Here is a 25191-nt window from a genome sequence, read left to right on the forward strand (position 1 = left end):
AACAGCAAGGTCATCAGAAGTGATTTGCTCTGTTGTGGCCGCCTGCTGGCCCCCGGTCTATGAGAGAGACAAGGTGGAGGATGTTTGATCTTTTACTGGATCAACTTCTGTTGGGGAAAGAGACAAGCTTTCCAGCAACACAGACCTAAAGAAGAACTCGGTGTAGCTCCAAAGCTCCTCTCTCTCAACAACAGGAGTTGGTCCCGTAAAAGATTTTATCTCCCCCACCTGGTCTGAGTTCAACAAAACTCAAACTTCTGAAAACCAAGAAATACAGAGTTAAGGTAAAAAGAAAAGGAGTATTTGTGGCACCTTAGAGATGAACCAATTTATTTGAGATGCACAAATCCAGGTTTTCTCACCCTCCGCCCCCCCGCCCCCCACTGCTGGTAATAGCCCATCCAAAGTGACCACTCTCTTCACAATGTGTATGATAATCAAGGTGGGCCATTTCCTGCACAAATCCAGGTTCTCTCACCCCCTCACCCCCCTCCAAAAACCACACACACAAACTCAATCTCCTGCTGGTAATCGCTTATCCAAAGTGACCACTCTCCATACAATGTGCATGATAATCAAGGTGGGCCATTTCCAGCATAGATCCAGGTTTTCTCACCCCCCCCCCACCCCCATACACACACAAACTCACTCTCCTGCTGGTAATAGCTCATCCAAAGTGACCACTCTCCCTACAATGTGCATGGTAATCAAGGTGGGTCATTTCCAGCACAGATCCAGGCTTTCTCACCCCCCCTCGGAACACACACACACACATATAAACTCACTCTCCTGCTGGCAATAGCTCATCCAAACTAACCACTCTCCAAGTTTAAATCCAAGTTTAACCAGAACGTCTGGCGGGGGGGGGGGTAGGAAAAAACAAGGGGAAATAGGCTACCTTGCATAATGACTTAGCCACTCCCAGTCTTTATTTAAGCCTAAATTAATAGTATCCAATTTGCAAATGAATTCCAATTCAGCAGTTTCTCGCTGGAGTCTGGATTTGAAGTTTTTTTGTTGTAAGATAGCGACCTTCATGTCTGTGATTGCGTGACCAGAGAGATTGAAGTGTTCTCCGACTGGTTTATGAATGTTATAATTCTTGACATCTGATTTGTGTCCATTTATTCTTTTACATAGAGACTGTCCAGTTTGACCAATGTACATGGCAGAGGGGCATTGCTGGCACATGATGGCATATATCACATTGGTGGATGTGCAGGTGAACGAGCCTCTGATAGTGTGGCTGATGTTATTAGGCCCTGTGATGGTGTCCCCTGAATAGATATGTGGGCACAGTTGGCAACGGGCTTTGTTGCAAGGATAGGTTCCTGGGCTAGTGGTTCTGTTGTGTGGTATGTGGTTGTTGGTGAGTATTTGCTTCAGGTTGCGGGGCTGTCTGTAGGCAAGGACTGGCCTGTCTCCCAAGATTTGTGAGAGTGTTGGGTCATCCTTCAGGATAGGTTGTAGATCCTTAATAATGCGTGGGAGGGGTTTTAGTTGGGGGCTGAAGGTGACGGCTAGTGGCATTCTGTTATTTTCTTTGTTAGGCCTGTCCTGTTGTAGGTGACTTCTGGGAACTCTTCTGGCTCTATCAATCTGTTTCTTCACTTCCGCAGGTGGGTATTGTAGTTGTAAAAAAGCTTGACAGAGATCTTGTAGGTGTCCCTCTCACATTCCCTTTCCTTCTCCCTGTTCCTTCATTGTCTCTTTTTCTACTCAGCATTTTTCTAGCCCTCACTTGTGATACCTGTTTATTTTCCTCTCCCACTCTCCTCTCCTCCCTCCCACAGATCATCCCCCTTGGCTGCTCCATTCTTTCCCCTGATTTTATCCCTTCTCCTCCTGCTGCCCCAATGAGATCTAAGGACACAGATCTGTACAAAACGCTCCCTGCTGCTGCAGAGCTTCCAGCTTCTCCCAAAACCCTGATTGATTAATTCTGTACCACCCTCACCTCTGCCTGTCCCCAACCCGATTGTTCATTCTACCTCCTGCCCAGCCCCCACATCTGCCTCTCAGGGCCCTCTGGCAGCTCCAAGGGGCTCTTCTTCCTCCCCCTCCCATCCCTGAGGCTGCAGGGAGGGCAGGGAGGAGATTCTAGGGGTCATAGAGATGTGGAGCCAGAGGGTTGGGTAGCCAGAAGTCCTCTATGGTCATAAAGACTAGGGCATGCGAGGATAGAAAGGCTGATTTTGGGGCCCCCAGTGGGATATTCCACCCGCTGTCTCAGGGACATAAGCTGAGCCTTGATCCCCCCACCCCCAACCAGAACCAGGGTCGGATTCTCTCCCGAGGGATGGAGCCTGGTGGGAAAGTGAAGATCGGGGCCCCATCACCAGCATCACTAAATGTCACCTGCCACCGGTCACAGTCCAGACAAACCCGGATCCTGCTGGGGACCTGGCTCAGGGGCAGAGGGGCCTCAGGGGAGGTGAGAGCCCGGAACTGCCCCCCGCACTGCCCCACAGCCCAGATCCCCTGCTCAGGGCTAAGGCTGATCCATCCCTTCCTCCTCACAGACTCTCTGGCCACCCCCACAGCCCAGAGTTCCCCATCCCCCACCTCCACCTCCCAGCAATGTGTCTCCGCGGTGAATCCCTCACAGCCCAGCACACAGGCCCGAGAATCAAATCTCTCAGGGTTGTCGGGCAGATTCTGCCATGTGTCTCCCCATCTCACACTTTTCCCATCCTCAGACAGGACGAGTTGGGACTGAGCCGTGTCTGGATCCAGCGTCACATTCACTAGGAAGAGAGAGAATCAGAGCGTTAGGGGCAGAGCTCAGCCCTGGGGGAGGCTGGGACCATTTCTCACACTCCCCAGCAGCCCTATTCTGGCTGGGACAGGCCTGGATCCCAGGGAGCTGCCTCTGACCTGGGCTCCTAAGACTGAGCAGGGATGTCACTGCACTTCCTCAGTCTTTTTCTCTTCAGCTGCCAGCTCCCTCTGCTGGGGCTGCTCCATTCCCAGCGGCAGAGACACAGCCAGGAAGGTGTCAGAAGTTTTTATTGAGGAGGGAACAGAGGAGGCAAGAACCAGCTTTAAACCCCAGAGGGAAGCTCCCTCCCCAATGCAGAGACGGGTCCGTGATGGAGTGAAAGGATCTTTCCCCTCCTGCGCCCACCTCTCCCCAGGGAGGGGACAAGAGACTCTGGCAGCCCCAGCAGATGGTACAACTCAGTGAACATTGGCAGAGCCTCCCCGCACCCCATCTTCAATCTCACTGTGGCCCAGCTCCCCCTGTGCTGGACTTTGCTGTGGGGCCTCCCCACTGCACCCGGCCTGCTCTGAAATGTCACAGCTCGGACAGCAACAGGCCACACGGTACCAGGACTGAACCTGCCCAGAATGTCGCTGCTCAGCAGCAATCACAGCACAAAGGTCCAGTAGCCTGGGGGAGGGAGGGGTCAGCACCACTGAAGGGGGTTCATGGTGGAACGAGGCAGAAGCAATGCGTGTGGGGGGAGCAGGGGCAAACTAGGGTTTTGTGAGGCCCTGGGCCAGAGCAAGTGGGGGCTTCTCCCGACCTCTTCTCCCTGAAGTCCGCCATCCCCCCCTGCGCTTCTTCCAGGGAAATGGGGTCAGGGCACAGGGGCTTGCCACACTCCGCCCACCTGGCGCTCCAGCCGGATAGCAGGGCAAGCCCCTGCACCCCCAACTTCCCTCCCCGGCTGAAGTGCCAGGTGGGTGGAGTGGGGCAAGCCCTTGAGCTCTGACCCTGCTCCTCGGCAGGACTGCTGGGCAGGCAGAACAGGTTGGGGCCCAGAGGCGTCCATTTTTCTGGGGCCGCCCAATTGGCTGGGGCCCCTGGGCACAGGCCCTGTTAGCCCAGTGGCTAATCCGCCACTAGGAGGATGTGTGGAACAGGTGGCAGGTGGAAATAAGGAGAGGGTCATGCCAGTGATGTGGAGACTGAAGTGACGTCCTGTTTACCAGAGACAGGAGCATACCTGGGTCATGGTTGATAGAGAGAAGAGAAAAGAGACAAGCTCACAGCTCTGATCACAGGAGCTTCCTACATCTTTATAATGGATCCAAGGGAATCCTTCTCTGTGATCAAGGCTTGAGGCTGGAGCAAGGGTCTCACACAGACACAGTCCCTGCTCACCCCATCAGTGTGGGGTCACTGCAGAGCTCCTGGCTTTCTTCAATGGGAAAAAGATGAAGGAAGAAACAGGGAGACACTGGAGATCAGCCATCAGCACAGGAAGATTAAACAAACTCCCCCTGGAGAAGTGGCTGTGGACTGGATCTGTACAATGAGTAGGAGCTGCTGTCACAGATCTCTGCAGCGTGCAGCGCACATGCTGGCAGTGGAGGGGAAGGAAGAGCAGATGCGATATGATGTCGATTCAGTATGGTGTGGTAGGACATAGGCACAAACCCTGCCTCATGATGCGCAGTGAAATGCAGGGTGCTGGGGAGGTCTGCCCTGAACGATCACATCAACCCCCACATTCGAGGAAAAAAGGGGCACATTGCCTCATGGGAACAGATATTTGGACATTGATAAAATATGATCTTAAATTACCTTCTTCTATAGGTGCCACAGATCTTCTCCACCCTAAAACCAGCCACATAATTAGAGATGAGAGCGGATCTGAACACGTATTGCATGATTCAATATTGTACAAACTAATACACTGAGGGGAAAAAGAAAGTTCTTCCAGACATATACTAAAATGTAAAGCATCAGAACCTCCATTAGGTTGCATGAGTGTCTCTCTCCCAGGGTGGATCTTCACTGCAGAGTTAGCCCAGGATCTTACTTGTCTGCTTCCCCAAACTGTTACTTGTGCAAGCCCAAAAACTCTGACTCAAGTTTGGTGGTGTTTTACACCCAGGCTAGCTGGCAAGACTTTGGGTACAGGCTATTGCCCAGGGTCCACTTTATTTCAGGTTGGTTAGGTCCCACACTTTGCAGTGTGGAGGGAGGTTAATCATCTCAGGGGCTGATAGTTCACCAGAGCCTTCTGACAATTCCTCCCGGGCCATATTTTTTTGGCCACTACCCACTTTACTACTGTATTGCTTACCAATTTGTCAAATTAGCTTTTGGTGTGAAATTCATCCAGTTTAGTCTTTCCCCATATTTTATAAAGTTACATGAAAAAGCAACCACCCACATCCCCCAAAGGAATGACAGTAAAAAAGCAAACAAACAAAAAAGGGTTTCCAATGGCAACAACTTTAAAAATTAAATTTAAAAGCAAACATCTCCACCACAATTAAACAAACTGCCACACAAAGATCGAATTTTGTTACAAAAACTTTCTTGTCAGAGCAAAGACAATGATACTTACTTATTTCTTTATCTCGTATGGCTAAAAATTAAACAGAAATAAATACATATTTTTGTTCGGCATTTCCCTTTTCTTATTTTTTAGCTTTCTTTATCACTAATATGACAGTGAAGGCTGAAAGACATCAAACTCATCCTCAAAATGTCAGACTAGAGGGCCCAGTGGTCCCTTCTGGTAAACTCTGTGACTCTATGTGACTCTATTATCAGTTTTTCAAAATAGCTTTTGGTGTGAAATCTCTCCAATTTACCATTACCCCATATTTTACAGAATTACAGTAACCCTTCCCAGAATAATAATAAAAAGAAAGGAGAGAAACCAAAAGATGTCATATTGCAACAAAAGTGTAAACGTTAAATTTAAAATTGAACAACTCTACAACAATGAAACAAGCTCCCACATGAGGATCCAATTTGATACCAAAAATAAATAAATGCTTGTCTGAGGAAGGACAATGACACTTACCAATTTCTATATCTCGTTTGTCTAAAAATTAAACAGAAATACACATATTGTTTGTTAGAAGTGTCCCTTTACTTATATTTTATTTCTCTTTATCATCAATACTAATGTTAAGGCTGAGAGATTGTTTCTATTCAACCTCCTCTTCAGGACAGTAAGGTGAGAGGATCCAGTGGCCCTTTCTCGTTTTAAACTCTGTGACTCTATAATTAATTCCTTCTCAGTTTTTCATTGGTGTGAAATTTATCCACTTTAGTCTTTCCCCAGATAGTATAGAGTTACATTACAAAACAACCCGCCATTCTTCCCCAAAAGAATAATAATAATAATAAAATAATAATAATTAATAATAAATCATTCATAATAAAGCAACAAGCAAACAAACAAAAGGTTTCATATTGCAAGAACTTTAAAAGTTACATTTAAAAACGTTCTTGTCAGAGCAAGGACAATGATACTTACTTATTTCTTTATCTCGTAGGTCTAAAAATTAAACAGAAATAAATACATATTTTTGTTCAGCATTTCCCTTTTCTTATTTTTCAGTTTTCTTTATCACCAATATGACTGTGAAGGCTGAAAGACATCAAACTCATCCTCAAAATGTCAGACTAGAGGACCCAGTGGTCCCTTCTGGTCTTAAACTCTGTTACTCTATGACTCTATTGATCATCAATTTCTCATATTAACTTTTTGCAAGAAATTTATCCAGTTTAGTCTTTCCCTACATTTTGTTAAGTTACAATACCCCCTACAAAAGAATAATAATAAAAAGCAAGTAAGCAAACAAAAAAAAAGTTTAATATTGCAACAAAATTGTAAAAGTTAAATTTAAAAGCACACAACCCCACCACAATTAAACCAGCTCCCACATGAGGATCCAATTTGGTATTAAAATTTTCTTGTCAGAGAAAGGATAATGACACTTACCAATTTCTGTATCTCTTTTGCCTGAAAATCAAACCGACAGACACATATTGTTTGTTAGGACTTCCCCTCTTCTTATGTTTTATTTCGCTTTCTCATCAATATGAAAATTAAGGCTGAGAGATATTTTTTTCTATTCAATCTCCGCTGGAGGAGGTCAGATTAGAGGATCCAGTCATTTCTTCTGTTCTTAAACTGTGTGACTCTATGATTCTATGGCTTATCAATTTTTCATATTAGCTTTTGCTGTGAAATTCATTCAGTTTAGTCTTTCCCCACATTGATTAAAGTTACATTACAAAACAAACCCCTGTCTGCCCCCAAAATAATTCTAGTAATAATAAAAAGCAAGCAAACAAACATAAAAGATTTCATATTGCAACAATTTTGAAAGTTCCATTTGAAAACAAACTTCCACATGAGGATCCAAACTGGTACAAAAAGTTTCTTGTCAGAGGAAGGAGAATGACACTTACTTATTTCTTTATCTCGTAGGTCTAAAAATTAAAGAGAAATAATATATACATTTGTTAGGCGTTTCCCTTTTCTTAGGTTTTATTTCTCTTCTTCAGGACGTCAGACAAGAGAGGGACAAGTGGTTCCTTCTGGTCTTAAACTCTGTGACTCTATTGTTTATCAGTTTTTCAAATTAAATTTTGGTGTGAAATCTCTCCAATTTAGTGCCTCCTTCCCACATTTTATCATGTTACTGTAACCTCCCTCCACCAAAAAATAATAATAAATAAAAAAACAAACACGCAGACAAACAAAAACAGGTTAAATGTTGCAACTGAATTGTAAATGTTCAATTGAAAATCAAACAACTCCACAACAATTAAACAAACTCCCACATGAGGATCCAATTTCATACAAAAAATTTCTTGTCAGAGGAAGGATAATGACACTTACCAATTTCTATATTTCGTTTGCCTAAAAATGAAGCAGAAATACACAAATTGTTTGTTAGGTGTTTCCCTTTTCTTATGTTTTATTTCTCATTATCATCAATGTGATAAATAAGGCTTAGAATTTTTTTCTACTCCGCTGCCTCTTAAGGAGGTCAGACTAGATGATCTGGTCGTCCCTTCTGCTCATAAACTCTGTGATTCTGTTAGAATCATAGAATCCTAGGACTGGAAGTCTAATCCCCTGCATTCGTGGCAGGACTAAATATTATCTAGACCATCCCCGACAGGTGTTTGTCTAACCTGCTCTTAAAAGTCTCCAAACATGGAGATTCCACATCCTCCTTTATTCCATTTATTACTTACTCTGCCAGTTAGGAAGTTTTTCCTAATGTCTAACCTAAACCTTCCTCATGGCAATTTAAGCCCCTGCTTCTTCTCCTATCCTCAGAGGTTAATGACAACAATTTACTTCCCTCCTCCTTGTAACAACCTTTGATGTACTTGAAAACTGTTATCCCGTCCCCCCTCAGCCTTCTCTTCTCCGAACTAAACAAACCCAATTACTCTATTGCTTACCAGTTAATCAAATTAGCTTTTTGCGTGAAACTGATCCAGGTTAGTCATTTCCCCCATTTTATAAATTCATATTACCTCCCCCCATGAGAATAATCATAAAAAACAAGTAAGCAACCAAAAAAAACCAGGTTTAATAATGCAAAAATAAATAAAAAGGGTAAATGTAAAAGCAAACAACTCCACAACAATTAAACAATCTGCCGATGATGGAGTACAGCAGTTTAGAACCATGCCCTTGGGACGACATGGGGCCGCTGCCACTTTCCAGCAGCCAATGGACAGAGTGCTGCGGCTGCAGGGATCCGACACGGCCACCTACACGGACAATATCATCATCTGCAGGGAGAGCTGGGACGAGCGTATGGAGCATGTCCCTGCGGTATCTGGGGCTCTCAAAGAGGCGGGTTTGACGGCCAACCCAACCAAGTGTCAGCTGCCCACCCAAGAAGTCACTTACCTAGGGTAGGATGTCAGGGGAGTGGGGGGCGGGGTGGGGGAGGGGGAGATACGACCTTTGGTACAAAATTCTTAGTGGGCTGCCCCCTCCCTTTCACAAAGTAGCAAGTCCGGTGGTTTATGGGATTAGCAGGATACTATTGACGGTTCATCCCAAACTTTGCTACCATGGCTGCCCAGTTGACAGACCAGGTTAAGGACACTGCACCCATGTCAGGCATTGGGAGAAGAGGAACATCCTGTTCTCTATCCCAGCAGGAAGCTATTTCCACAGGAGGTAGCCTAATCAGTCATCAAGAAGGAGGCCCTGGAGGTGAAATGAGCCATTGATGCCCTTACTTGTAGGGTTAGCCCTTCTACCTAGTAACTGACCGTGCACCAATCCACTGGCTGCGCTCAATGACAGGCCATAATCCAGGCATTATTCAGTGGCTTCACTCAATGAAGCCATACAGCTTTCGGGTGGTAAAAGCGTGGACTTCTTTTTCACAGGACGGTGGGGACATGAACTGGCCCCAGGACACCCCAGCCCAGGGTCTGAGAGGGAGGGTGGGCGAGGGAGTATACAAACCCCACACTGCGTCTCACGTGGTGAAAGGACAGTACTGGGCCCAGGTAGCCCCACCCATCCAGCCCTGCAGAGCATGCTTCAATTGGAGAGAGGGCTGGAAAGGGAGCAACCCAGCTCAGACGGGAGAGGCTGGGGAGGAGGACAGACCTGCCCTGAAGGCTCCTGACAAAGGACTGACCGTATACTTAGCCCCATCAGGGCTGATGGTTTCATTGCCTTTTCTTTTTCTTTTCACCTTATCTTGGATTGGAACCGGGGGGGAGACCAGCAGTTGGTTGGAAGTGACCCAGGGAGGGTAACTCGGAAGACAACTTTGCGGACCAGACACTGTTGACCCTCCTAAGGCCCTGGCTCAGAGCCCAGAAGAGTGGGTGGGCCCAGGCTCCCCTTCCACTGCCCACCTCCCTGCCCTTCTGATTCAAGAGGGCCAGGACTGCAAGATCTGCCCACTGGGAGGGGGCACTAAGTGTGCTAACCACTAGGTCACATAACCCACCGATGACCCTATCACGCTCCTATAGGGGGATCCAATTGTGTACAAAAAATTTCTTCTCAGAAGGAAGAAAATGACACTTACCAATTTCTAGATCTCGTTTCACTAAAACATAAACAGAAATATGTTATAAATTTTTTTATAAGCTTTTCTTGCCTTATGTGTTATTTCTCATTATCATCAATACAAAGTTAAGGCTGGGTGATTATTTTAACTCAACTTCCTTGTTTCTATTGCTTCCCCATCAAAAGGGAAAGTTTATCTAATTTAGACTTACCCCAAATTTTATTAAACTTGTTTAACACACCCTGTCCTGGGGCACAGCCCCATCCTAGTCAGGAAAAGACGAAAACGCCTCTGGGCTCAAGTGGCCTCATTCCTGCAGGGCCTGCTCCACTTGGAGGAAATGATCTCAAAAGAGAGAGGTTGTCACAGGAAGGGGGCCGCAACCAGCAAAAAGGCTGCTGGAACTCAGAGGAGCTGATTTCTGCAACAGAACCACTGGGAGGAAGAGAACGTGTGACCCTCTGCCACTCACAAGGGCCCTTCAGACCAGGTACAAACAGGGATGTGTGCAGAAATTTAAATTTGACCCCTTTTGGAGGGGCACATTCTGTACCCATCCCTGGAGCTCGCTCCCCTCACTGTTCTGGCCAGGGAAGGACTTTGCTCTTTCCCCTATGCCCACCTTGGCAGAGCACTCTTCCCTCCCACACAGGAGCTTGCTCTTTCCCCCACACCAGCAGGAGTTCGCTTTACCTTGCCTCCGCCCTGGCCCTGGCAGCAGGTCACTCTTCCCTGCCTCTGCAGCCCTGGGGTTGTAGAAGCTCTGTGCCCTCGATGATTATTTGGGGCCCCGTGCCTCTGCTTGACCCCCCTCCCCCCCATGCATGACCCTGGGTACAAGCTGACTGCAGCAGGAGCGGCTGAAGATAAATCCTGTCATGGGGTTCAGCTGTTCTTAAACTTCTGTCATGAATTCACTTGATCGATGCTACACTCGCTGGTGACTGGACTTGCCATTATTTTCTCAGATGCTCCATCGATATGTGGTCTAAGGCCCAGACAACTAAGCAGCACCCAGACTTATGTCTTCTAGCCTGCCCTGAGAGCAAACAGTCCTTTTACCCCAATGGATAGTAATGTCACATTAGAGGAAACTGAGGCACAAAAAGTTCATTAAAGTAATGCAGAAAATTCCCATTTCAGCACACCTTCATTGACAAGCCAGATCTCTATAGATTCTTCTCAAAGACTCTGAGACTGAGGCTGGTTTGCATTGAAAACTTACACTCCTCGTACACGTAGCTATGCTGACCTAACCCCCTAATTCAAAGGACTTTTAAGGGGAAAGGGTCTTTGGAAACATCCAAACAGGCCCTGAAATGGTCCAAGCTGTTACACATACTAACCCTCCCCCACCCAGCAAACACACAGAAATAAAAATAAATCCGAGAAACCAACAAGCGTATATGCAATTGTGTAACTTGGTCAAAGTCTGTATTTGTGGAAAAAAGGGAAATTGAAACTTACCAACTTCTTCAGTAAGTTTCGCTGAAAAGTACAGAAATAAATGTAAATTAATATCATCTCCTTGCTTCATTAAAAGTGTTTGAAGACGACTTCCTATAGGTACACAATTCATTAGGAAGGAAGTCTGATTGATTTGGAAATCAGGCAGATATTCTTTATGGATGAAGTTCAGCAGGTTAAGGACAGCTGTGCCTGAGTTATGTGACAGTGGGTATGATTTTTTAATTTCCTCACTGAGGAAGAAATGTGTTTCTTTACTGATTTACCACAAGGACATTTCTACAGGGCCTCTCACTGTAATGTCCAGGTGCACTACACTTTATTAGCAGAAAAGAGATTTGAAGGACAAATATGAGAGGCTAGGCTTTGCAGAACCTTCTCTCAAGTGGGACCAGAGACAGACAGTGGTAATCTCCTGAGAACTAGCAGCAGAGGGAGATGAAGGACCAAGCAGAACACAGATGTATCTGCTATGATCCGATTCTCTGACTCAGTTCTATTGCCCAAGACTCTCCTCTCTCCTATTCTACTCCCCATCCCCTACACACACAGTCCTCTTCCGCTCTCCCCCCCACAGCCCTCCCCACTACCCTCTATCAACAAATTCACATGCATTCTTCTTCTTTATACAGGACAAGGTCAGCAGATCACACCTTCTTTTAATATTAAATTCCTAAATTGCTCTAATTTATTTATTCGAACAAAATCTTTATTTACAGTATTTTTCTTCCTCTGATATTTACCTTTCATTTTAAAGAGATAAACAGTGAGGCCAATGAAAGCAAACAAAACCACCAGGATCACACTCAAAGTCATCATCAAGGGATTCACCCTCGGGAAAAAGAGATCTGAAAAACAAAACACCAGAACTTGTCTTAATTTGGCTGATTACAGTCAGATGTTTTTATTTCATACAAATACATAAATGGTGCCCAGCAGGATTTGTGCAAGACAAGAGTGAAAGAATGGCCATGTGTACACTACACAAAAATGTGTAGATCGCTGGGTTTGCTCTGGCCCCTGCCTAAGGGCCAGAGCATACACACTCCAGGGAGGCCCTGTTCCTGCCTAAGGGCCAGAACCCCTTGACTATTTGGTGTTCAGCCCCATTACACCGGTTGGGATGCTAACATCGGTTTGCTAATTTCCCCTGAGACGAGGCAGCAATGCCAGTGGTATAGTGAGGCGGTGTGGCCTCCCTCCAATCCAGAGCGGGAGGGACGACCACCGCACCACTACACGAGGGTAAAATGAGTCCATTTGTGGATCTTGACCAAAGTGATGTAAGAAGCACAAGTCCAACTGAATGTCATTAGAAACAACATCACATGACGTAGGTGATGTTTCCCACAACAAGCAATGAACAATGAGTTGGTGCAGCAACAAGATCACAAAGAAGCCACATGACAAAACTTACCACATTCAAAAAAATCACTGAGGTGAAGTTAAGGTTGCAGGATCATATTGTGTCAGTGGATTGAGTGAAAATTTCTCCTAAAAAATGCTGGAAGATTTTTGTGTGTGTGCATACATGTGTGCAGGCTAGTATCAGGAAAGTCAGACTTCACATTAAATTTACATGAAATCCCAAACTTTGATTTTCTGAATACTCACAACTAAGGGAATCAAATTACCTAAACTGTGATCCCGTAAATATACCAGTCTCCTATTTTCTGTGTTTGTACGTGTATTCTGAAATATCCACCACAGATGTTTCCGTTCTTTTCTTCCTATGTTTTGTTTGGTTTCTGGTGGTGGTGAGTTCAGTGTGGGGTTTGGATGGTGACTGACCTGCTATATAAACGGCTGATTCCTTGTCTTGATTGAGAACGGTGTTCGTGATGCAACAGGACAAGTTTTGGTTTGAATGTTCTGTTACAATGAGAGCAGTTTCTGTTTCAAACAGGTTGTTATCGCCACGGGATTTTGTTTCAGAGAGTGATGGTAAACGCTGCCCATTGAAATCTTTCCACAGCACCTCAGGCTCTGGGTACCAGCCAGCTGATCGACAAACCACCCGGATCCCTCCATCCTGGTGACCCTCCACAGAGATGAGAGGAGCAGAGCCCAGACCTAAGGGGAAAACACATAAAGGTGTCAATTCCATGAATTAATTTATAAAGCAGAAAGGATGAGGGACAGTTTGTGGATCCCTTACTCACACTAGAAAGCACTTGTTCACGGGGGTAGTCAGGAGAAGGGATAAATGAATACTGGATAAATGAAGGGATAAATGAATACTCAGTCTTGTCTAAGAGTGGTTAATATGTAGCTCCCCATCACCACCATCACCACTATAGAGTCTCAGCAAATAAGGCTGCATTTGATTTTAACTACACCCCTACATAACAACCAACCCATAAGAAGGCCATAAAAGTCTGGCAGCCCCACCTTAGCCACACACCCTAGAAATGACTGCAGAGCAATTGGAAGGCTTTATGTGTCCAGAAGGCCTTTCCCTCTTAATTAAAGACCCCTTTGGGAGTCAATCAAGACTGGGCAAGAAAGTGCCTTGCCCATCCTGAAAATGTGTTTAATAACACGTTGGGAAAGTTTTCAGCATATTTTCCCAAGTATGAAAGTGGCTGTTTGCTGAAAGTTAGATACACTGTGTTATTGCAAAATATTTCACAAGCAAGGAGTCACAGCTGGTGTAATAGAAAAGAACAAAGCCTGCAGACCACACACAGTTAAAACTGACGCAAGTTACTGACCTGCTACCTGCAGTTCCAATACGGTTTCTTCATAAAAAGTACCATCTTGAACAAAGCAGTGGTATTGTCCTTCATCAGAGGGTCTGATATTGAGAATCCTCAAGGGAACATTTCCATCTGTGAGTCCGGCTTTCAAAAGCTCTGTCCTTCCCTCATACTCTGGCATCTGCCCTTCATACTGATCCTTCCCATCACGGTACAGGTGCACAAAGGATACAAATTCAGGTCGGAACCATCTCACCTCCATGTTTGCAGCGCTCATCCGGGGGGACAGGTGACAGGGTAACACAGCTTCCTGACCCAGGATGGCAGCGACAGGGTCAGGGGGTCCAATCACTGTGAATTTTGCTGGAAAATGCACCGGGACAGCAATAACAACAACAACCACCTTGGTGAGGCAGAGAACTGGGAATGGACGTGCTCGGCGTATAGTTGAGACAAGCTATTCAAGTAGCCTCTTTTTCTAAGTGCTCTCAAATTGACACGCTTACTGACATTGGCATGAGATTTGCTGGTCCTCACCAGGAACAAGGGGAGGGTTGGTGGGCCATATCTGGTGTTCTTTCACCACGGTGCTCCTTAGATCTAGGCCTGTTGCTCTAGGCAATTGTTGTACTATTGTGGTTCAATACTTCATATGATCAAGAGACCAATTAACCAAACCTTGCCAAATGTATTGCCTAAGGACAAATCAGTACACTGTGAAAAGGAGACATACATATCCTCCTTCTGGAAAGCAATCCTTACCTTGCAGTGTGCTCACCTTACACAGAAATTGTGCTTCAAAAATACACCACCAAAACCACTTATATTTATACCAGGGGTGTTCGCAAGTGAAAAAGCACTTTATCCATCACCCCATCCAACTCCCCATTTCTTAATCTTGTTCTGTACGTTCCTTATTGCTGTTTGGGACAGAACATTCCAAACCAGGTGGGAGTAGACGTACATCCCAGCCACTGCTAGGACATGCCATTCATGTCTCTTGGCTTTGATAGGCTTCCGATGTTCTATTCTGAACACTAACTTAACTTTAGCAAAGTTTGGTGGGATATTTGATGTGGGTGAACAGAATTGTTAGAAGAGCATAATACATTCCGTTAATTTCCCAACACCATATGTAAAGAGAGAATTACTGTGCATATAATACCTAATAATAAGGTGGTGTATACCACACCTAACATATATGTTTTAGCTAACAGGTCCAATAAAAAAAGTCACATGACATAGAATATCAGGGTTGGAAGGGACCTCAGGAGGTCATCTAGTCCAACCCCCTGCTCAAAGGGGGACCAATCTCCAATTTTTGCCCCAGATCCCTAAATGGCCCCCTCATGGATTAAACTCACAACCCTGGGTTTAGCAGCCCAATGCTCAAACCACTGAGCTCCCTCCCCCAAATAGACTCCTAGTGGAATCAAAACTAGCTCTGATATTCCACAGTGGAGACAGGAGGCGGTGCAATTGTCATGTAGGGCCCTCACCAGGGGCCCACACCATCAGGTATTAATACCTGTCCCCAGCCTCTCTCAAATATTCTAGTTCTTATTACATTTTTGTGCACATGTGGGGCTCTAACTATGGCTCCGATCTCTGGTATATCTCAGATCCTCTAAGATAATTTATGTACTTTATGAATTATTCTTGTTATTGTTAAACTCTTCAACAGGTGTCCAGTCAATGCTCTGGGTATCCTTGACAACCTTTTCAAGAGACTCGTGTGAAGAAACAGACCTGAGCCCTATCCCAGGAGCAAATAAAATAACCCCGCAGCAGCAACAGAATGAGAGCAAACAATGGATAATGAAGGTGCTGATCTTGCTGCGTGGTTACATTTACACACTGGGAGTAGTTACATTGACTTTGAGTGGAGCATGTTGTTCAGACACTTCAGGAGCCTAAATAAATTCTCTAAGAAACAGCAGCCACGGGGCGAATTCCTACCTGATCCCATCCTGTGAACAGAACAGGTAAGGAAGCAAATGATAAACCCAGGGAGAAGGGAGCTGGCTCGGGAGCTGTGGCAGGATGAGAGAACCTTCATCTGCACTGTAACTTGATCTAGACAACGGGAAGAAGGAGGAAAGAAAACTCATCTTAGTGAACATAACACTGAGACTAACAGGAAATCATTAAAGTCAAACATTAAAGAGGACACATTAAATAAGAAAGGAATAAATGCATTATTAAGTGAACTTTTTCATATTATGTAGTTAGAACAGCCATTTAAATAAACGGAATATGTGTTTCCTTTATGAGTCTGAATTTGTCCCATCCCTACAAAATCCACATTAAAAAAGTCAGATCGGTGTAGAAGTTGGTAGTAATTCCGTCAATGGAGAAAAAAGTTTTAAGGAATGAGAAACTGTGTGTTTGTCAGGTTTCAGAGAAGCAGCCATGTTAGTCTGTATTCGCAAAAAGAAAAGGAGGACTTGTGGCACCTTAGAGACTAACCAATTTATTTGAGCATAAGCTTTCATGGGCTACAGCTCACTTCATCGGATGCATGTGTGTTTGTGTGTGAGACAGAAAGATTCTTTGTTTTTGTTTGTTTTTTACCCATTTCTTTTCTTTCAACATATCAGAGGCAAAATGATTCAGTCCCATAAACAGAATTATCAAGTATCCGAGGTAACATAGAAAGAGGCTGCCCATAAAGTTGGATTTGCAAGCGTTTGTAACTTACTTTTCAAAACAGAAATCTACAATAAGTTAATTCATAGCCAGACTCCCTTTGAATGCATTGAGAGCAGGATCAGGTCCAGTTTTCCTGAATAAAATATAAAGAGGAAAGACAAAAAATTCTTACATCAAATAGCCACAATAGTCTGATGTTAAATTCCAATGAAAGGGGAGGAAACAAAATAGCTCAGATAAAATTTGGAATATATAGTTCAAAAGCAAAGTTTATATTCAGAGTCAGATACATTTATCTGGGATTACTGGATCATTTTGCAGCTATTTATTCACTCAAAGACTAAATGTCTCCTAGGAGATATCTAAGAGCAGTGGAGAGAGTACTCAAGTGACAGAAGCTCACCTACCTGATGACCCCTGGAAATCAGCTTTGGAACAGTTTTGAGCTCTCCCTGGCATCTCCAGGTTTTCTACAATCCTCATCCATTCTCCTCTGGGGGGTTTACATTTTCAGTGATGATTTCAGTGAGGACAAATTAAGTGAGGAGAAATGACAGAGACAAGGAGCTGGATCCCAGGCTTTGCTTCCAAATGTCTGCCAAAACGGTGTCTCTTTTTTGTCAAGACACTGAAGCGAGATGTGTCTCTCTCGATGCCTCCACCGCGCTAGAAAGCGAAAGTAGGAAAGGGAGGGGCACGGGGGGGGTTTCCGTCCCTTCACCCCCACATTGCCCTTTGGGGTGAAGGATCCTCTCCCGGAGAAGTCCACCCAGGGGTCCCGTCTTGACTCAGATCTACCCAAGGGCCCCAGTTTGGCGGAAGCCCCGTGAGAATTTCGCAGAGACTCGGCTCCCTGCTCCGCGAGACCTGCTACATGCGGGACCGGATTTCTGACGGCGCTGGGTTCACACGCATCAGGGGCCCCTCGGTCGCTCCACTTCTGCTGCAGCCCAGCGGCCGCGGCGCCGGCTCCGCTCTCCAGCCCCTTCCCCTAGGACCGGCCCCGGGGCTTCTCCTCCGCCCCCCACCCCGCCCACTCGCTCCTGCTCTCCGCTGGCGGCTGAGGGCTCCTCTCATCCCCCCCCCCCCGCCCGTCACTGGCAAGCAGCCTGTGGGGGGCCGGAGAGGAGCGCTAGGACCAGGGAGAAAGTGGGCGGGGGGGGATCCTGTTTACCCCTCCCCAGCCCTGCTGCGCCTGCAGTTTACTCCTGGCACCTCCCTCGCTCCAGGGACCAACCCTAGCTCCCGCCCCGCTGTGCTTTTGCCCCAGGCCCTGCCCCGCTCCAGTCAGCAGGGACTAATCCTCCCCCCCTGCCCCACTGTGCTGGTCTTGCCCCTGGTCCCTGCCTCGCTCCAGCTGGGGACCAATCTTTCCCCCCCCCACATGCCCCCCTGGGCTCTTGCCCCTGGTCCCTGCCTCGCTCCAGCTGGGGACCAATCTTCTCCCCCCCCCCCACATGCCCCCCTGTGCTCTTGCCCCTGGCCCCTGCCTCCCTCCAGCTGTGGACCAATCTTTCCCCCCCCCCCACATGCCCCCCTGGGCTCTTGCCCCTGGTCCCTGCCTCGCTCCAGCTGGGGACCAATCCTCTCCCCCCCCACCACATGCCCCCCTGGGCTCTTGCCCCTGGCCACTGCCTCCCTCCAGCTGGGGACCAATTCTTCCACCCCCCACATGCCCCCCTGGGCTCTTGCCCCTGGTCCCTGCCTCGCTCCAGCTGGGGACCAATCCTCCCCCCCCCACATGCCCCCCTGTGCTCTTGCCCCTGGCCCCTGCCTCCTTCCAGCTGGGGACCAATCCTTCCCCCCACACACATGCCTCCCTGTGCTCTTGCCCCTGGCCCCTGCCTCCTTCCAGCTGGGGACCAATCCTTCCAACCCCACTGTGTCTCGCTGTCAGGGTAGATAACAATCAATGATTTTTAAAAAAAATTAAAAAATTGGATTTTTTCATTTAAATTGGATTTTTTTGAGAAAATGCTTTTTGAGAAAAAAACCTATCTAAAGATGAGATATCTTTGAGCTATAACCTATCATAGAATAGGGATGATACATTATATTTCTATAGTATGAGACAATATATTCATGTAATGTTTGAGAAAAGTTTTGTAAATGAGTTCTAATAGTTGATGGATTAGGGACCCAATCTTATGGGGTTCCACAGGTTTCTCTATAGATTATTTAGGTTAATCTTTCCATCTACCCAATGGGACTCAGTGCTCAGTCTAGAAGACACCATCAGAGATGCTTAATTTTTCAGTTCTCAGACTGCGGATTTGGGTCTCCAGAGGTAACATGCTTGTTAACAGCAAAAATGTTTTAAAATAAATAAATAATATGTAAAGGTGAGAAATAACTGACCTCACCTCTATTGTCCCTTTGCAAATTTGTGTACATGGAGTCAATCCCTTTGTACCTCTCTCTAAAAGTGCAAAGTTTCAAAAAGTTCAATGACTAGAAGACTGTTGGGGGCAGAATAGATCTGGACAAGGAGAAGAAGTCTGGAGATAAATGTGAGAAGTGAGGGACATATGCTTTTTTGTTAAAATATTATATGTTTGCTGTTGAAGAAAAAAATCCAGAATACTTAACGTTGTTTTCGTTAAATAAAACAATTTAAATGTCTGTCTGGTGATGTTCTCCTCCTAATACAGCCAGGCAAGAAAATCCTCCAATTATTAATGATTAACCTGTTGAATTGGAGATCGTTCACCTCCCAATGACAATAAATATCTGCTTCAATTACCTTTGGTAAATGAAATAACCAATCATTCATTTTCTAATATAGCTGTAAAACTAATCCGAAAAGTTTTCAAAATAAATCACTGTTTAAAAATGTATAGTGTGTACCTTCTAAAAATGAAACCTACATCGATCTCTGAGTTGTGAAGAATATGTATTAAGGTTGTAACAACAAACAAGAATGCACATTTATATAGAAAACCATGATTAAATCGAGACTTCCTGACTAGTGATTTAAATCATGATTTAAATCAAATGCACCCTGCCCGCTGTGCTCTTGCCCCTGGCCCCTTCATTCCCCAGGGCGCCCCACAAATATGTTTGGCGCCGGGCCCACAAAAAGCTAATCCGGCCCTGTTTAATACAATCATAATAACCATTATATTTTTCATCTGCTGTGCCAAATGAAAACTCCCCTTTTAATTACTTCTGTAATAAACAGCCCTTGTACGCTACACTGGAGTTTATGGTGAAGGGAGCGTCTTTATTGCTGTAAGGTCCAAGGTTAAAGCCCAACCTCTCTCTGTTCTCAGGTACAAATCAAACAGGGACCAAACTGTGTAAGTTGTTAGTTCTAAGTTCTGACTGGTCAGCAGACATAGTGCTCCCCTTGTGACAGGATCCCCCGCGTGCAAACTGGATCCGGGGTACCACTGTGGCCCCTTACGTCTCCAGCCTGGGCTGTCTCTCACAATGCTTTGAAGCAGTAAACCCCATTGGGAGCTGTCGTCACTCAGCTCAACAGTAGGTGGAGCCCCACACCCAGCTGGATTGCCTGAATTCTCCCAGAGCCACTCACACATCACACAGAGAAAGACACCAGCCAATATCCCCCAGCTCCCCAGCCTTGCACCCCAGTGTAAGTTTATTGCCCAGTGTGGAGAGGACATGCACCAGCCAGAAATGGAAATCCAGCTGAGGTGAGAAAGGAGAGCTTGCCAGAGATGTGGCTTGTTACCAGGGCTGCTGTAAAGTTGGATACAATGTTGCACTATTTAATGCACTACACTGTGGAATTTGTATGTTCTTGCAGCTGGATGGTGTGAGCTGAAATTATTTTCCTTAAGGGGAAGGCTGTCATTGCTCCTTGTTTTGCTGGGGAATGCATGTCTGGAGATCTGTAGCCATCAGTCACTCGCCTTCATACTGCTGCTGTTTCATGTGGCTGGGCCCTGCAGCCAGAACTCTTTTATAGCAGAGTGGATCTGAGATCAGGATCAAGAGGGAATCTGGGGAGTGGCCTTCTGGAGCCAGAACAGGAGCTGCAGCTGCGATGGGAAAGGCGTGCTGGGCAGAGGCATCCTGGGGAAGCAGCTGGTTACTTCCTGAGCAACCAGATACAATGTTGTTACAGATCCTTACTCACATTGTGATGAGATACATTGTTACCCCTGTGTAAGGCAAACTGGTTACATGGTTGTAAACTTGCTTCTAACCAGCCTTGCTGCTTCATGGCATCCAGATGCTGTCAGCTCTGGTGCATGGGCTCAGGGGGAGGATCCCACTGCTGCTGGGTTTTTGTTGCTGGTGAACGTATTGCCTGAGAATTGCAGTCTTCAATCAGATACATGTGACATGCAGTTATTTTTGGCCAACAGAAGTGGCCTCCAGGGGCTGAGGTGGAAGTTGGAGAGATGAATCCCTCATCCCATGTCACTTGCAGCTGACTGTGCCAATGAGACAGTTCCCAGACTGTTTAGTGTAACAGCGGGATGGGAGAGTGGGAATACTCTCCAACAAGGACACACACACACAAAACGAGGGTTGGGGGAAAGTGAAACAAGCTAGAGGCCATGAGTACAAATCATCCCACTTCTACTGAGTGTGGTTTCAGAGTAACAGCCGTGTTAGTCTGTATTCGCAAAAAGAAAAGGAGTATTTGTGGCACCTTAGAGACTATTGGTTAAATAAATTGGTTAGTCTCTAAGGTGCCACAAGTCCTCCTTTTCTTGGAGTGTTGTTTGTGTTTGCAGGCACCTCCCAGCCCTTATGACTGACCATGACCTCCTATTCACAGACCTAGAAGGCAACCTAGGATTGGACACCTTTGCAGCCCATTTTGCTAATAAGTGAACAGAAGTCGCACAAGGTCACTGAAGTCAAAATGGGGAACAGAATCAGGGTCTCCAAATGGAATCCCAGGTCTTAGCTACTCAGCCCCACGGCCTTGGCTGAAAGTGTCAAGTATCTGTTCATTGGTTCACCTGTTGCTAACGGTTACACCACACCAGAGCCAGCAACAGGAGACCAGAGCCCTGATCGCAAATGTTCTGCTGATGACTGGCAAACACTGGTCTAAGCCATTAGCACAGCCTGTGTCATGTTCCCTCCAGCAGCTGGCCCACACACAGCCCAACAATTATTCCCAGAGCTGAAGTGGTGTGGTGGGGATCTGAAGAGACATGATTTAAATCAGCGGTTTTCAAAGTCTAGGTCACAGCTCTGCAGGGTTCACCCCTGGCAGGGAAGGTGGCCGCTTCTTTATTTGTATCCCACAAGGTTTCATCTACATTTAATGGGTTATTTAGTTGCAAAGAAATATACAATGGAAATGTAATTACAGGGGTATATGCAATCTACATGTAAGATAACAACAAACAGCCTTTATTAGTTTTCATGAAGTTTCCACATCAGACATCTTCTCATCTTAACACAACCCTAAACTGAAGTGTGTGTTAATCTAATTACCAAGGCCTACAGAATGGAAAGGTAATGTAATAATAAACAACAAGATTTAGACAAGTAAAAACAATACACTTAACATCTCTGGTTTGATCTCTGTCTGCACCAGTGAATTGGCCTGAATACACATTGATACACTTAACCCTTCTTTGATATTCGGACACAAGTGAACTATTGCTCTGCTCTGAGCTGGTCTGTCAGAGTCACATAGGCAATGCATTTTGCACACTGTAATTGCCTTTGAATTACAAGTTCCCAACTGGCAAGAAGGAAGATCAGCATCATGTGGCCAGCAGAGCTCCCAAATTACTGGATTAGTGGAAAATTCACTATTTTCCCTGATTTCCATTGCTTTTGCTGTCGTGCTTCAAAAGGAGACAGGTATTCACAGACACACGTGTGACTCTTCTGCCAGCAAACATGCAGCAAAGTCAGCATTAGAAGCCTTGACTTCAAATGTCACCTCTCTTTTTTGTTCTTTATATTTCCATGCACATCACAACTCGTGTCACAAATACAACACGAGATCCCCTGCCTGAGATAGCAGAGAAGTATCAGACACTTTCTCCCCCTGATTACAAAGTATTTGAGAGGCTGCACAAGGTCACTTCAGGTGGAACTGGGAAAAGAACCCAGCTCTCCAATATGGAAAACCCAGGTGCTAGCCACTCATTCCTACTGCCTTTGGGTTGAATGCATAAAATAGATATGATCTGGTTAGCACCACTGCACAACAGAGCCAGGCACAGAACCTTGGAGCTCTGACCTCTAATCTGGCTCGTAAGCATTTGTGTACGTGATGGAACAATGTGTCAAGTCCCCCAACAGTGATTGGCCTCAGAAATAATGGTGGGGGACCAGAGAGGCCATGTTATAAATCCTGCTGCTGTGGGAGTGGGGACTGAGGGGTTCCATGGGGTATTAAAAAAAGAAAACTAAAATATATAATTTAATTCACCCGCTCGTTGAAAATGTTATAAGCAATTGATTGAGGGGCAATGTGCCCTGAAATCCTGGTATTCCAGACTGAAAACATCAGTCTCAAATTATGGGCTGGGATTTTCTCAGGAGCCAAGTCCCCATTGAATTCCTGCCCTGAAGCCCTGGGGATTGCACTGGTTGGACAGACGTGGTCTAAGAAGCATTAGGGCCAAGCCCCATTAGACAGGCTGATTTGTTGTAAGAATGGTTGGGCTTTGCCCTAGTGCTGTCCTGAACACTCTCAGCAGCAATGCCTTCCGGGTAGGTATCTACAGTCCCAGTCCCTAGAAAGATCACCGAAGCAGTGGATCCTGAGAGATTTGAAGATGCTGCACTGTGGGACTCATGGAACCGCTGTGGTTGGTCCTTGCCCATGTACACCGCAGAACAGGTCAGACTGACCCAGGTCAGCACAGCCCAGGGGTTAGTTTTGCTGCAATCCAGTGTAATCCCAGTGGTAAATGACATGAACCCCTGAGCTGTCTGGAGCCCTTTTGTGTGTGGATTCAAGGTGCTGGGGGGGGGGGGGGGAAGGTCCCTGCATTATTTAGCACAGTCACCTCCTGTGCCGGCATCTGAGTTTAACCCCTTCATCCCAATGAGAAACCTCATCTCCCTGCTGGGCCTGGGATGTTTGTCAAAGAGTCTTTCCTTCCTAATGGCCGCGCTTCATCACTGCTCAGTGCTGTTGTGGGGTGGCAGGCTGGTCGAGCAGTTTGGGCACTGGACTGGACCTTGGATATCTTGGTTGTATTCCCAATTCTGCCACTGACCTACTGCATGACCTTGGACAAGTCACTGCCCTCTCTGTGCCTCAGTTTCCCTTCCCCACCTCTTGTCTACTTCGTCTGCAACCTGTTCAAGGTGGGCATTGTCCCTCATTGTGTTTTATGCAGGGCCCAGATCTCATTTGGGGGCTGTGGGGACTGCTGTGATCCAAATAAAACTAATAATAAGTTCTATGATACAAATCAGGAACAAGATCAACAGCTTGTAACTTCCCCATCTCCAGCCTGAAGGCAGCATTCTCACATAGACCGGCCTGCAGCTCTTGTGAGTCAAGCCTCACTGATCATTTAACCGCTTCTGTTCTGTAAAAAGCAATTTTCCAATGTGCTGGGGGGAGGGGACTTGACACCTGGCTCTGCCCAGGCCCCACCCCGACTCCACCCCTTTTCCCAAGGCCCCACCCCAATTCTACTCACCCCATTCTGCCCCATCCCCGGAGGGTGCCAATGCTTACTCCTCCTCCTCTCCCCTCAATAGCCCCCACAGCTGAGCTTGACAGGCGGGAGGCACGGAGAGGCACTGATCAGCAGGGCCTGACAGCAGGACCCACGCGGTCGGCACCTATGATAAAAAAGTTCCCTTATTTCACCAGGGGAAGCTGGTTTTAATAAGGATTCCGCTTCTTAGATAAAAGTCTCCCATGTCAGGTATCTTGAAAGAGTATTTTTTGCCCTTCTTGCCACTCTCCCAGATCATCTATTTTTCAGTAGTATCTCCCATTCAGTGAAGGCTTTGGAGAGCTGAATGATGCAGATACACTTGCAACAGGCAACTTCCGGTGAAATGAACCTTGTAACCAAAGTTATTACCATTAAATTTGACAGCAACTCCCTACCTTGTACTCCTGGGCAGCTTCCTCTGTAGGAACCACCATGTGAGCTCTGTGCACTTGGGATCTGTCGCACACCACACAGATGGGGGTTTGATCCTCTTCACAGAACAGTTTCAGAGCCTCCTGGTGTTCCCCACACACCCTGCCCCCTTTCGCTGCCTGAAAAGTCAGCCCCTTTGGCTATTTCTACATTTGCCAGCTGCCTGTTGGGCCTGAGGTTTCTCTGTTGCACAGTTTCTCTGCACTGAGGGCAGGAGGCGGCTGTGTCGGGTCCCTCCCAGCACTGGGCGATGCAGGCTCGGCAGAGATTGTGCCCACACTCCAGAGTGACAGGGTCTGTGAAATACTCCAGACAGACGGGACATGTCGCTTCCTCCTGGAGACTTTCCACGGGGCTCTCTGCAGCCATGGCTCCCTCTCTCTGGGCAGTGGGACAAGGTTACTTTCACTTTCGTAAGATCAGGAAAAGAGGGGCAGGCTGGGGGTGGGGGTGCTGTACCAGCACTGATGGTGAAAAAAATCCAAATAAAAACAAAAAACAAAAGCCTTGCCCCCCAACTGCCCCAGCCAGGGCCCCCACAATGC

General features: G+C 46.4%; 1 protein-coding gene across 5 annotated transcripts; it reads right to left on the minus strand.

Moving 5' to 3' along the window:
- Window positions 1-645: 645 nt before the first annotated feature.
- LOC140898048 (butyrophilin subfamily 2 member A1-like) lies at window positions 646-24686 on the minus strand. Of its 5 annotated transcripts, XR_012154905.1 has the most exons (16): window positions 17451-17525; window positions 15891-16007; window positions 13947-14294; window positions 13024-13305; window positions 11976-12080; window positions 11233-11253; window positions 9784-9804; window positions 7605-7625; window positions 7172-7192; window positions 6699-6719; window positions 6231-6251; window positions 5772-5792; window positions 5307-5327; window positions 4535-4567; window positions 3954-4148; window positions 2680-2747 (listed from the first exon to the last, which is right to left on the minus strand). XR_012154905.1 is itself a non-coding variant. In XM_073311481.1 (15 exons), exons 2-15 carry the CDS (start codon window positions 15988-15990, stop codon window positions 2230-2232), a joined length of 1554 nt encoding a protein of 517 aa, XP_073167582.1. In that variant the 5' UTR covers window positions 15991-16007; window positions 24610-24686; the 3' UTR covers window positions 646-2229. The 5 variants fall into 5 exon arrangements, 4 of the variants coding, with proteins under 4 accessions (XP_073167582.1, XP_073167584.1, XP_073167583.1 ...); XM_073311481.1 differs by lacking the exons at window positions 3954-4148; window positions 17451-17525 and adding an exon at window positions 24610-24686 and having other exon boundaries at window positions 646-2747; XM_073311483.1 differs by lacking the exon at window positions 3954-4148 and having other exon boundaries at window positions 646-2747; window positions 17451-17570.
- Between the last annotated feature and the right edge of the window lie 505 nt (window positions 24687-25191).

The sequence above is a fragment of the Lepidochelys kempii genome, chromosome 14 (genome assembly GCF_965140265.1).
Source record: "Lepidochelys kempii isolate rLepKem1 chromosome 14, rLepKem1.hap2, whole genome shotgun sequence".
NCBI lineage: Eukaryota > Metazoa > Chordata > Testudines > Cheloniidae > Lepidochelys > Lepidochelys kempii.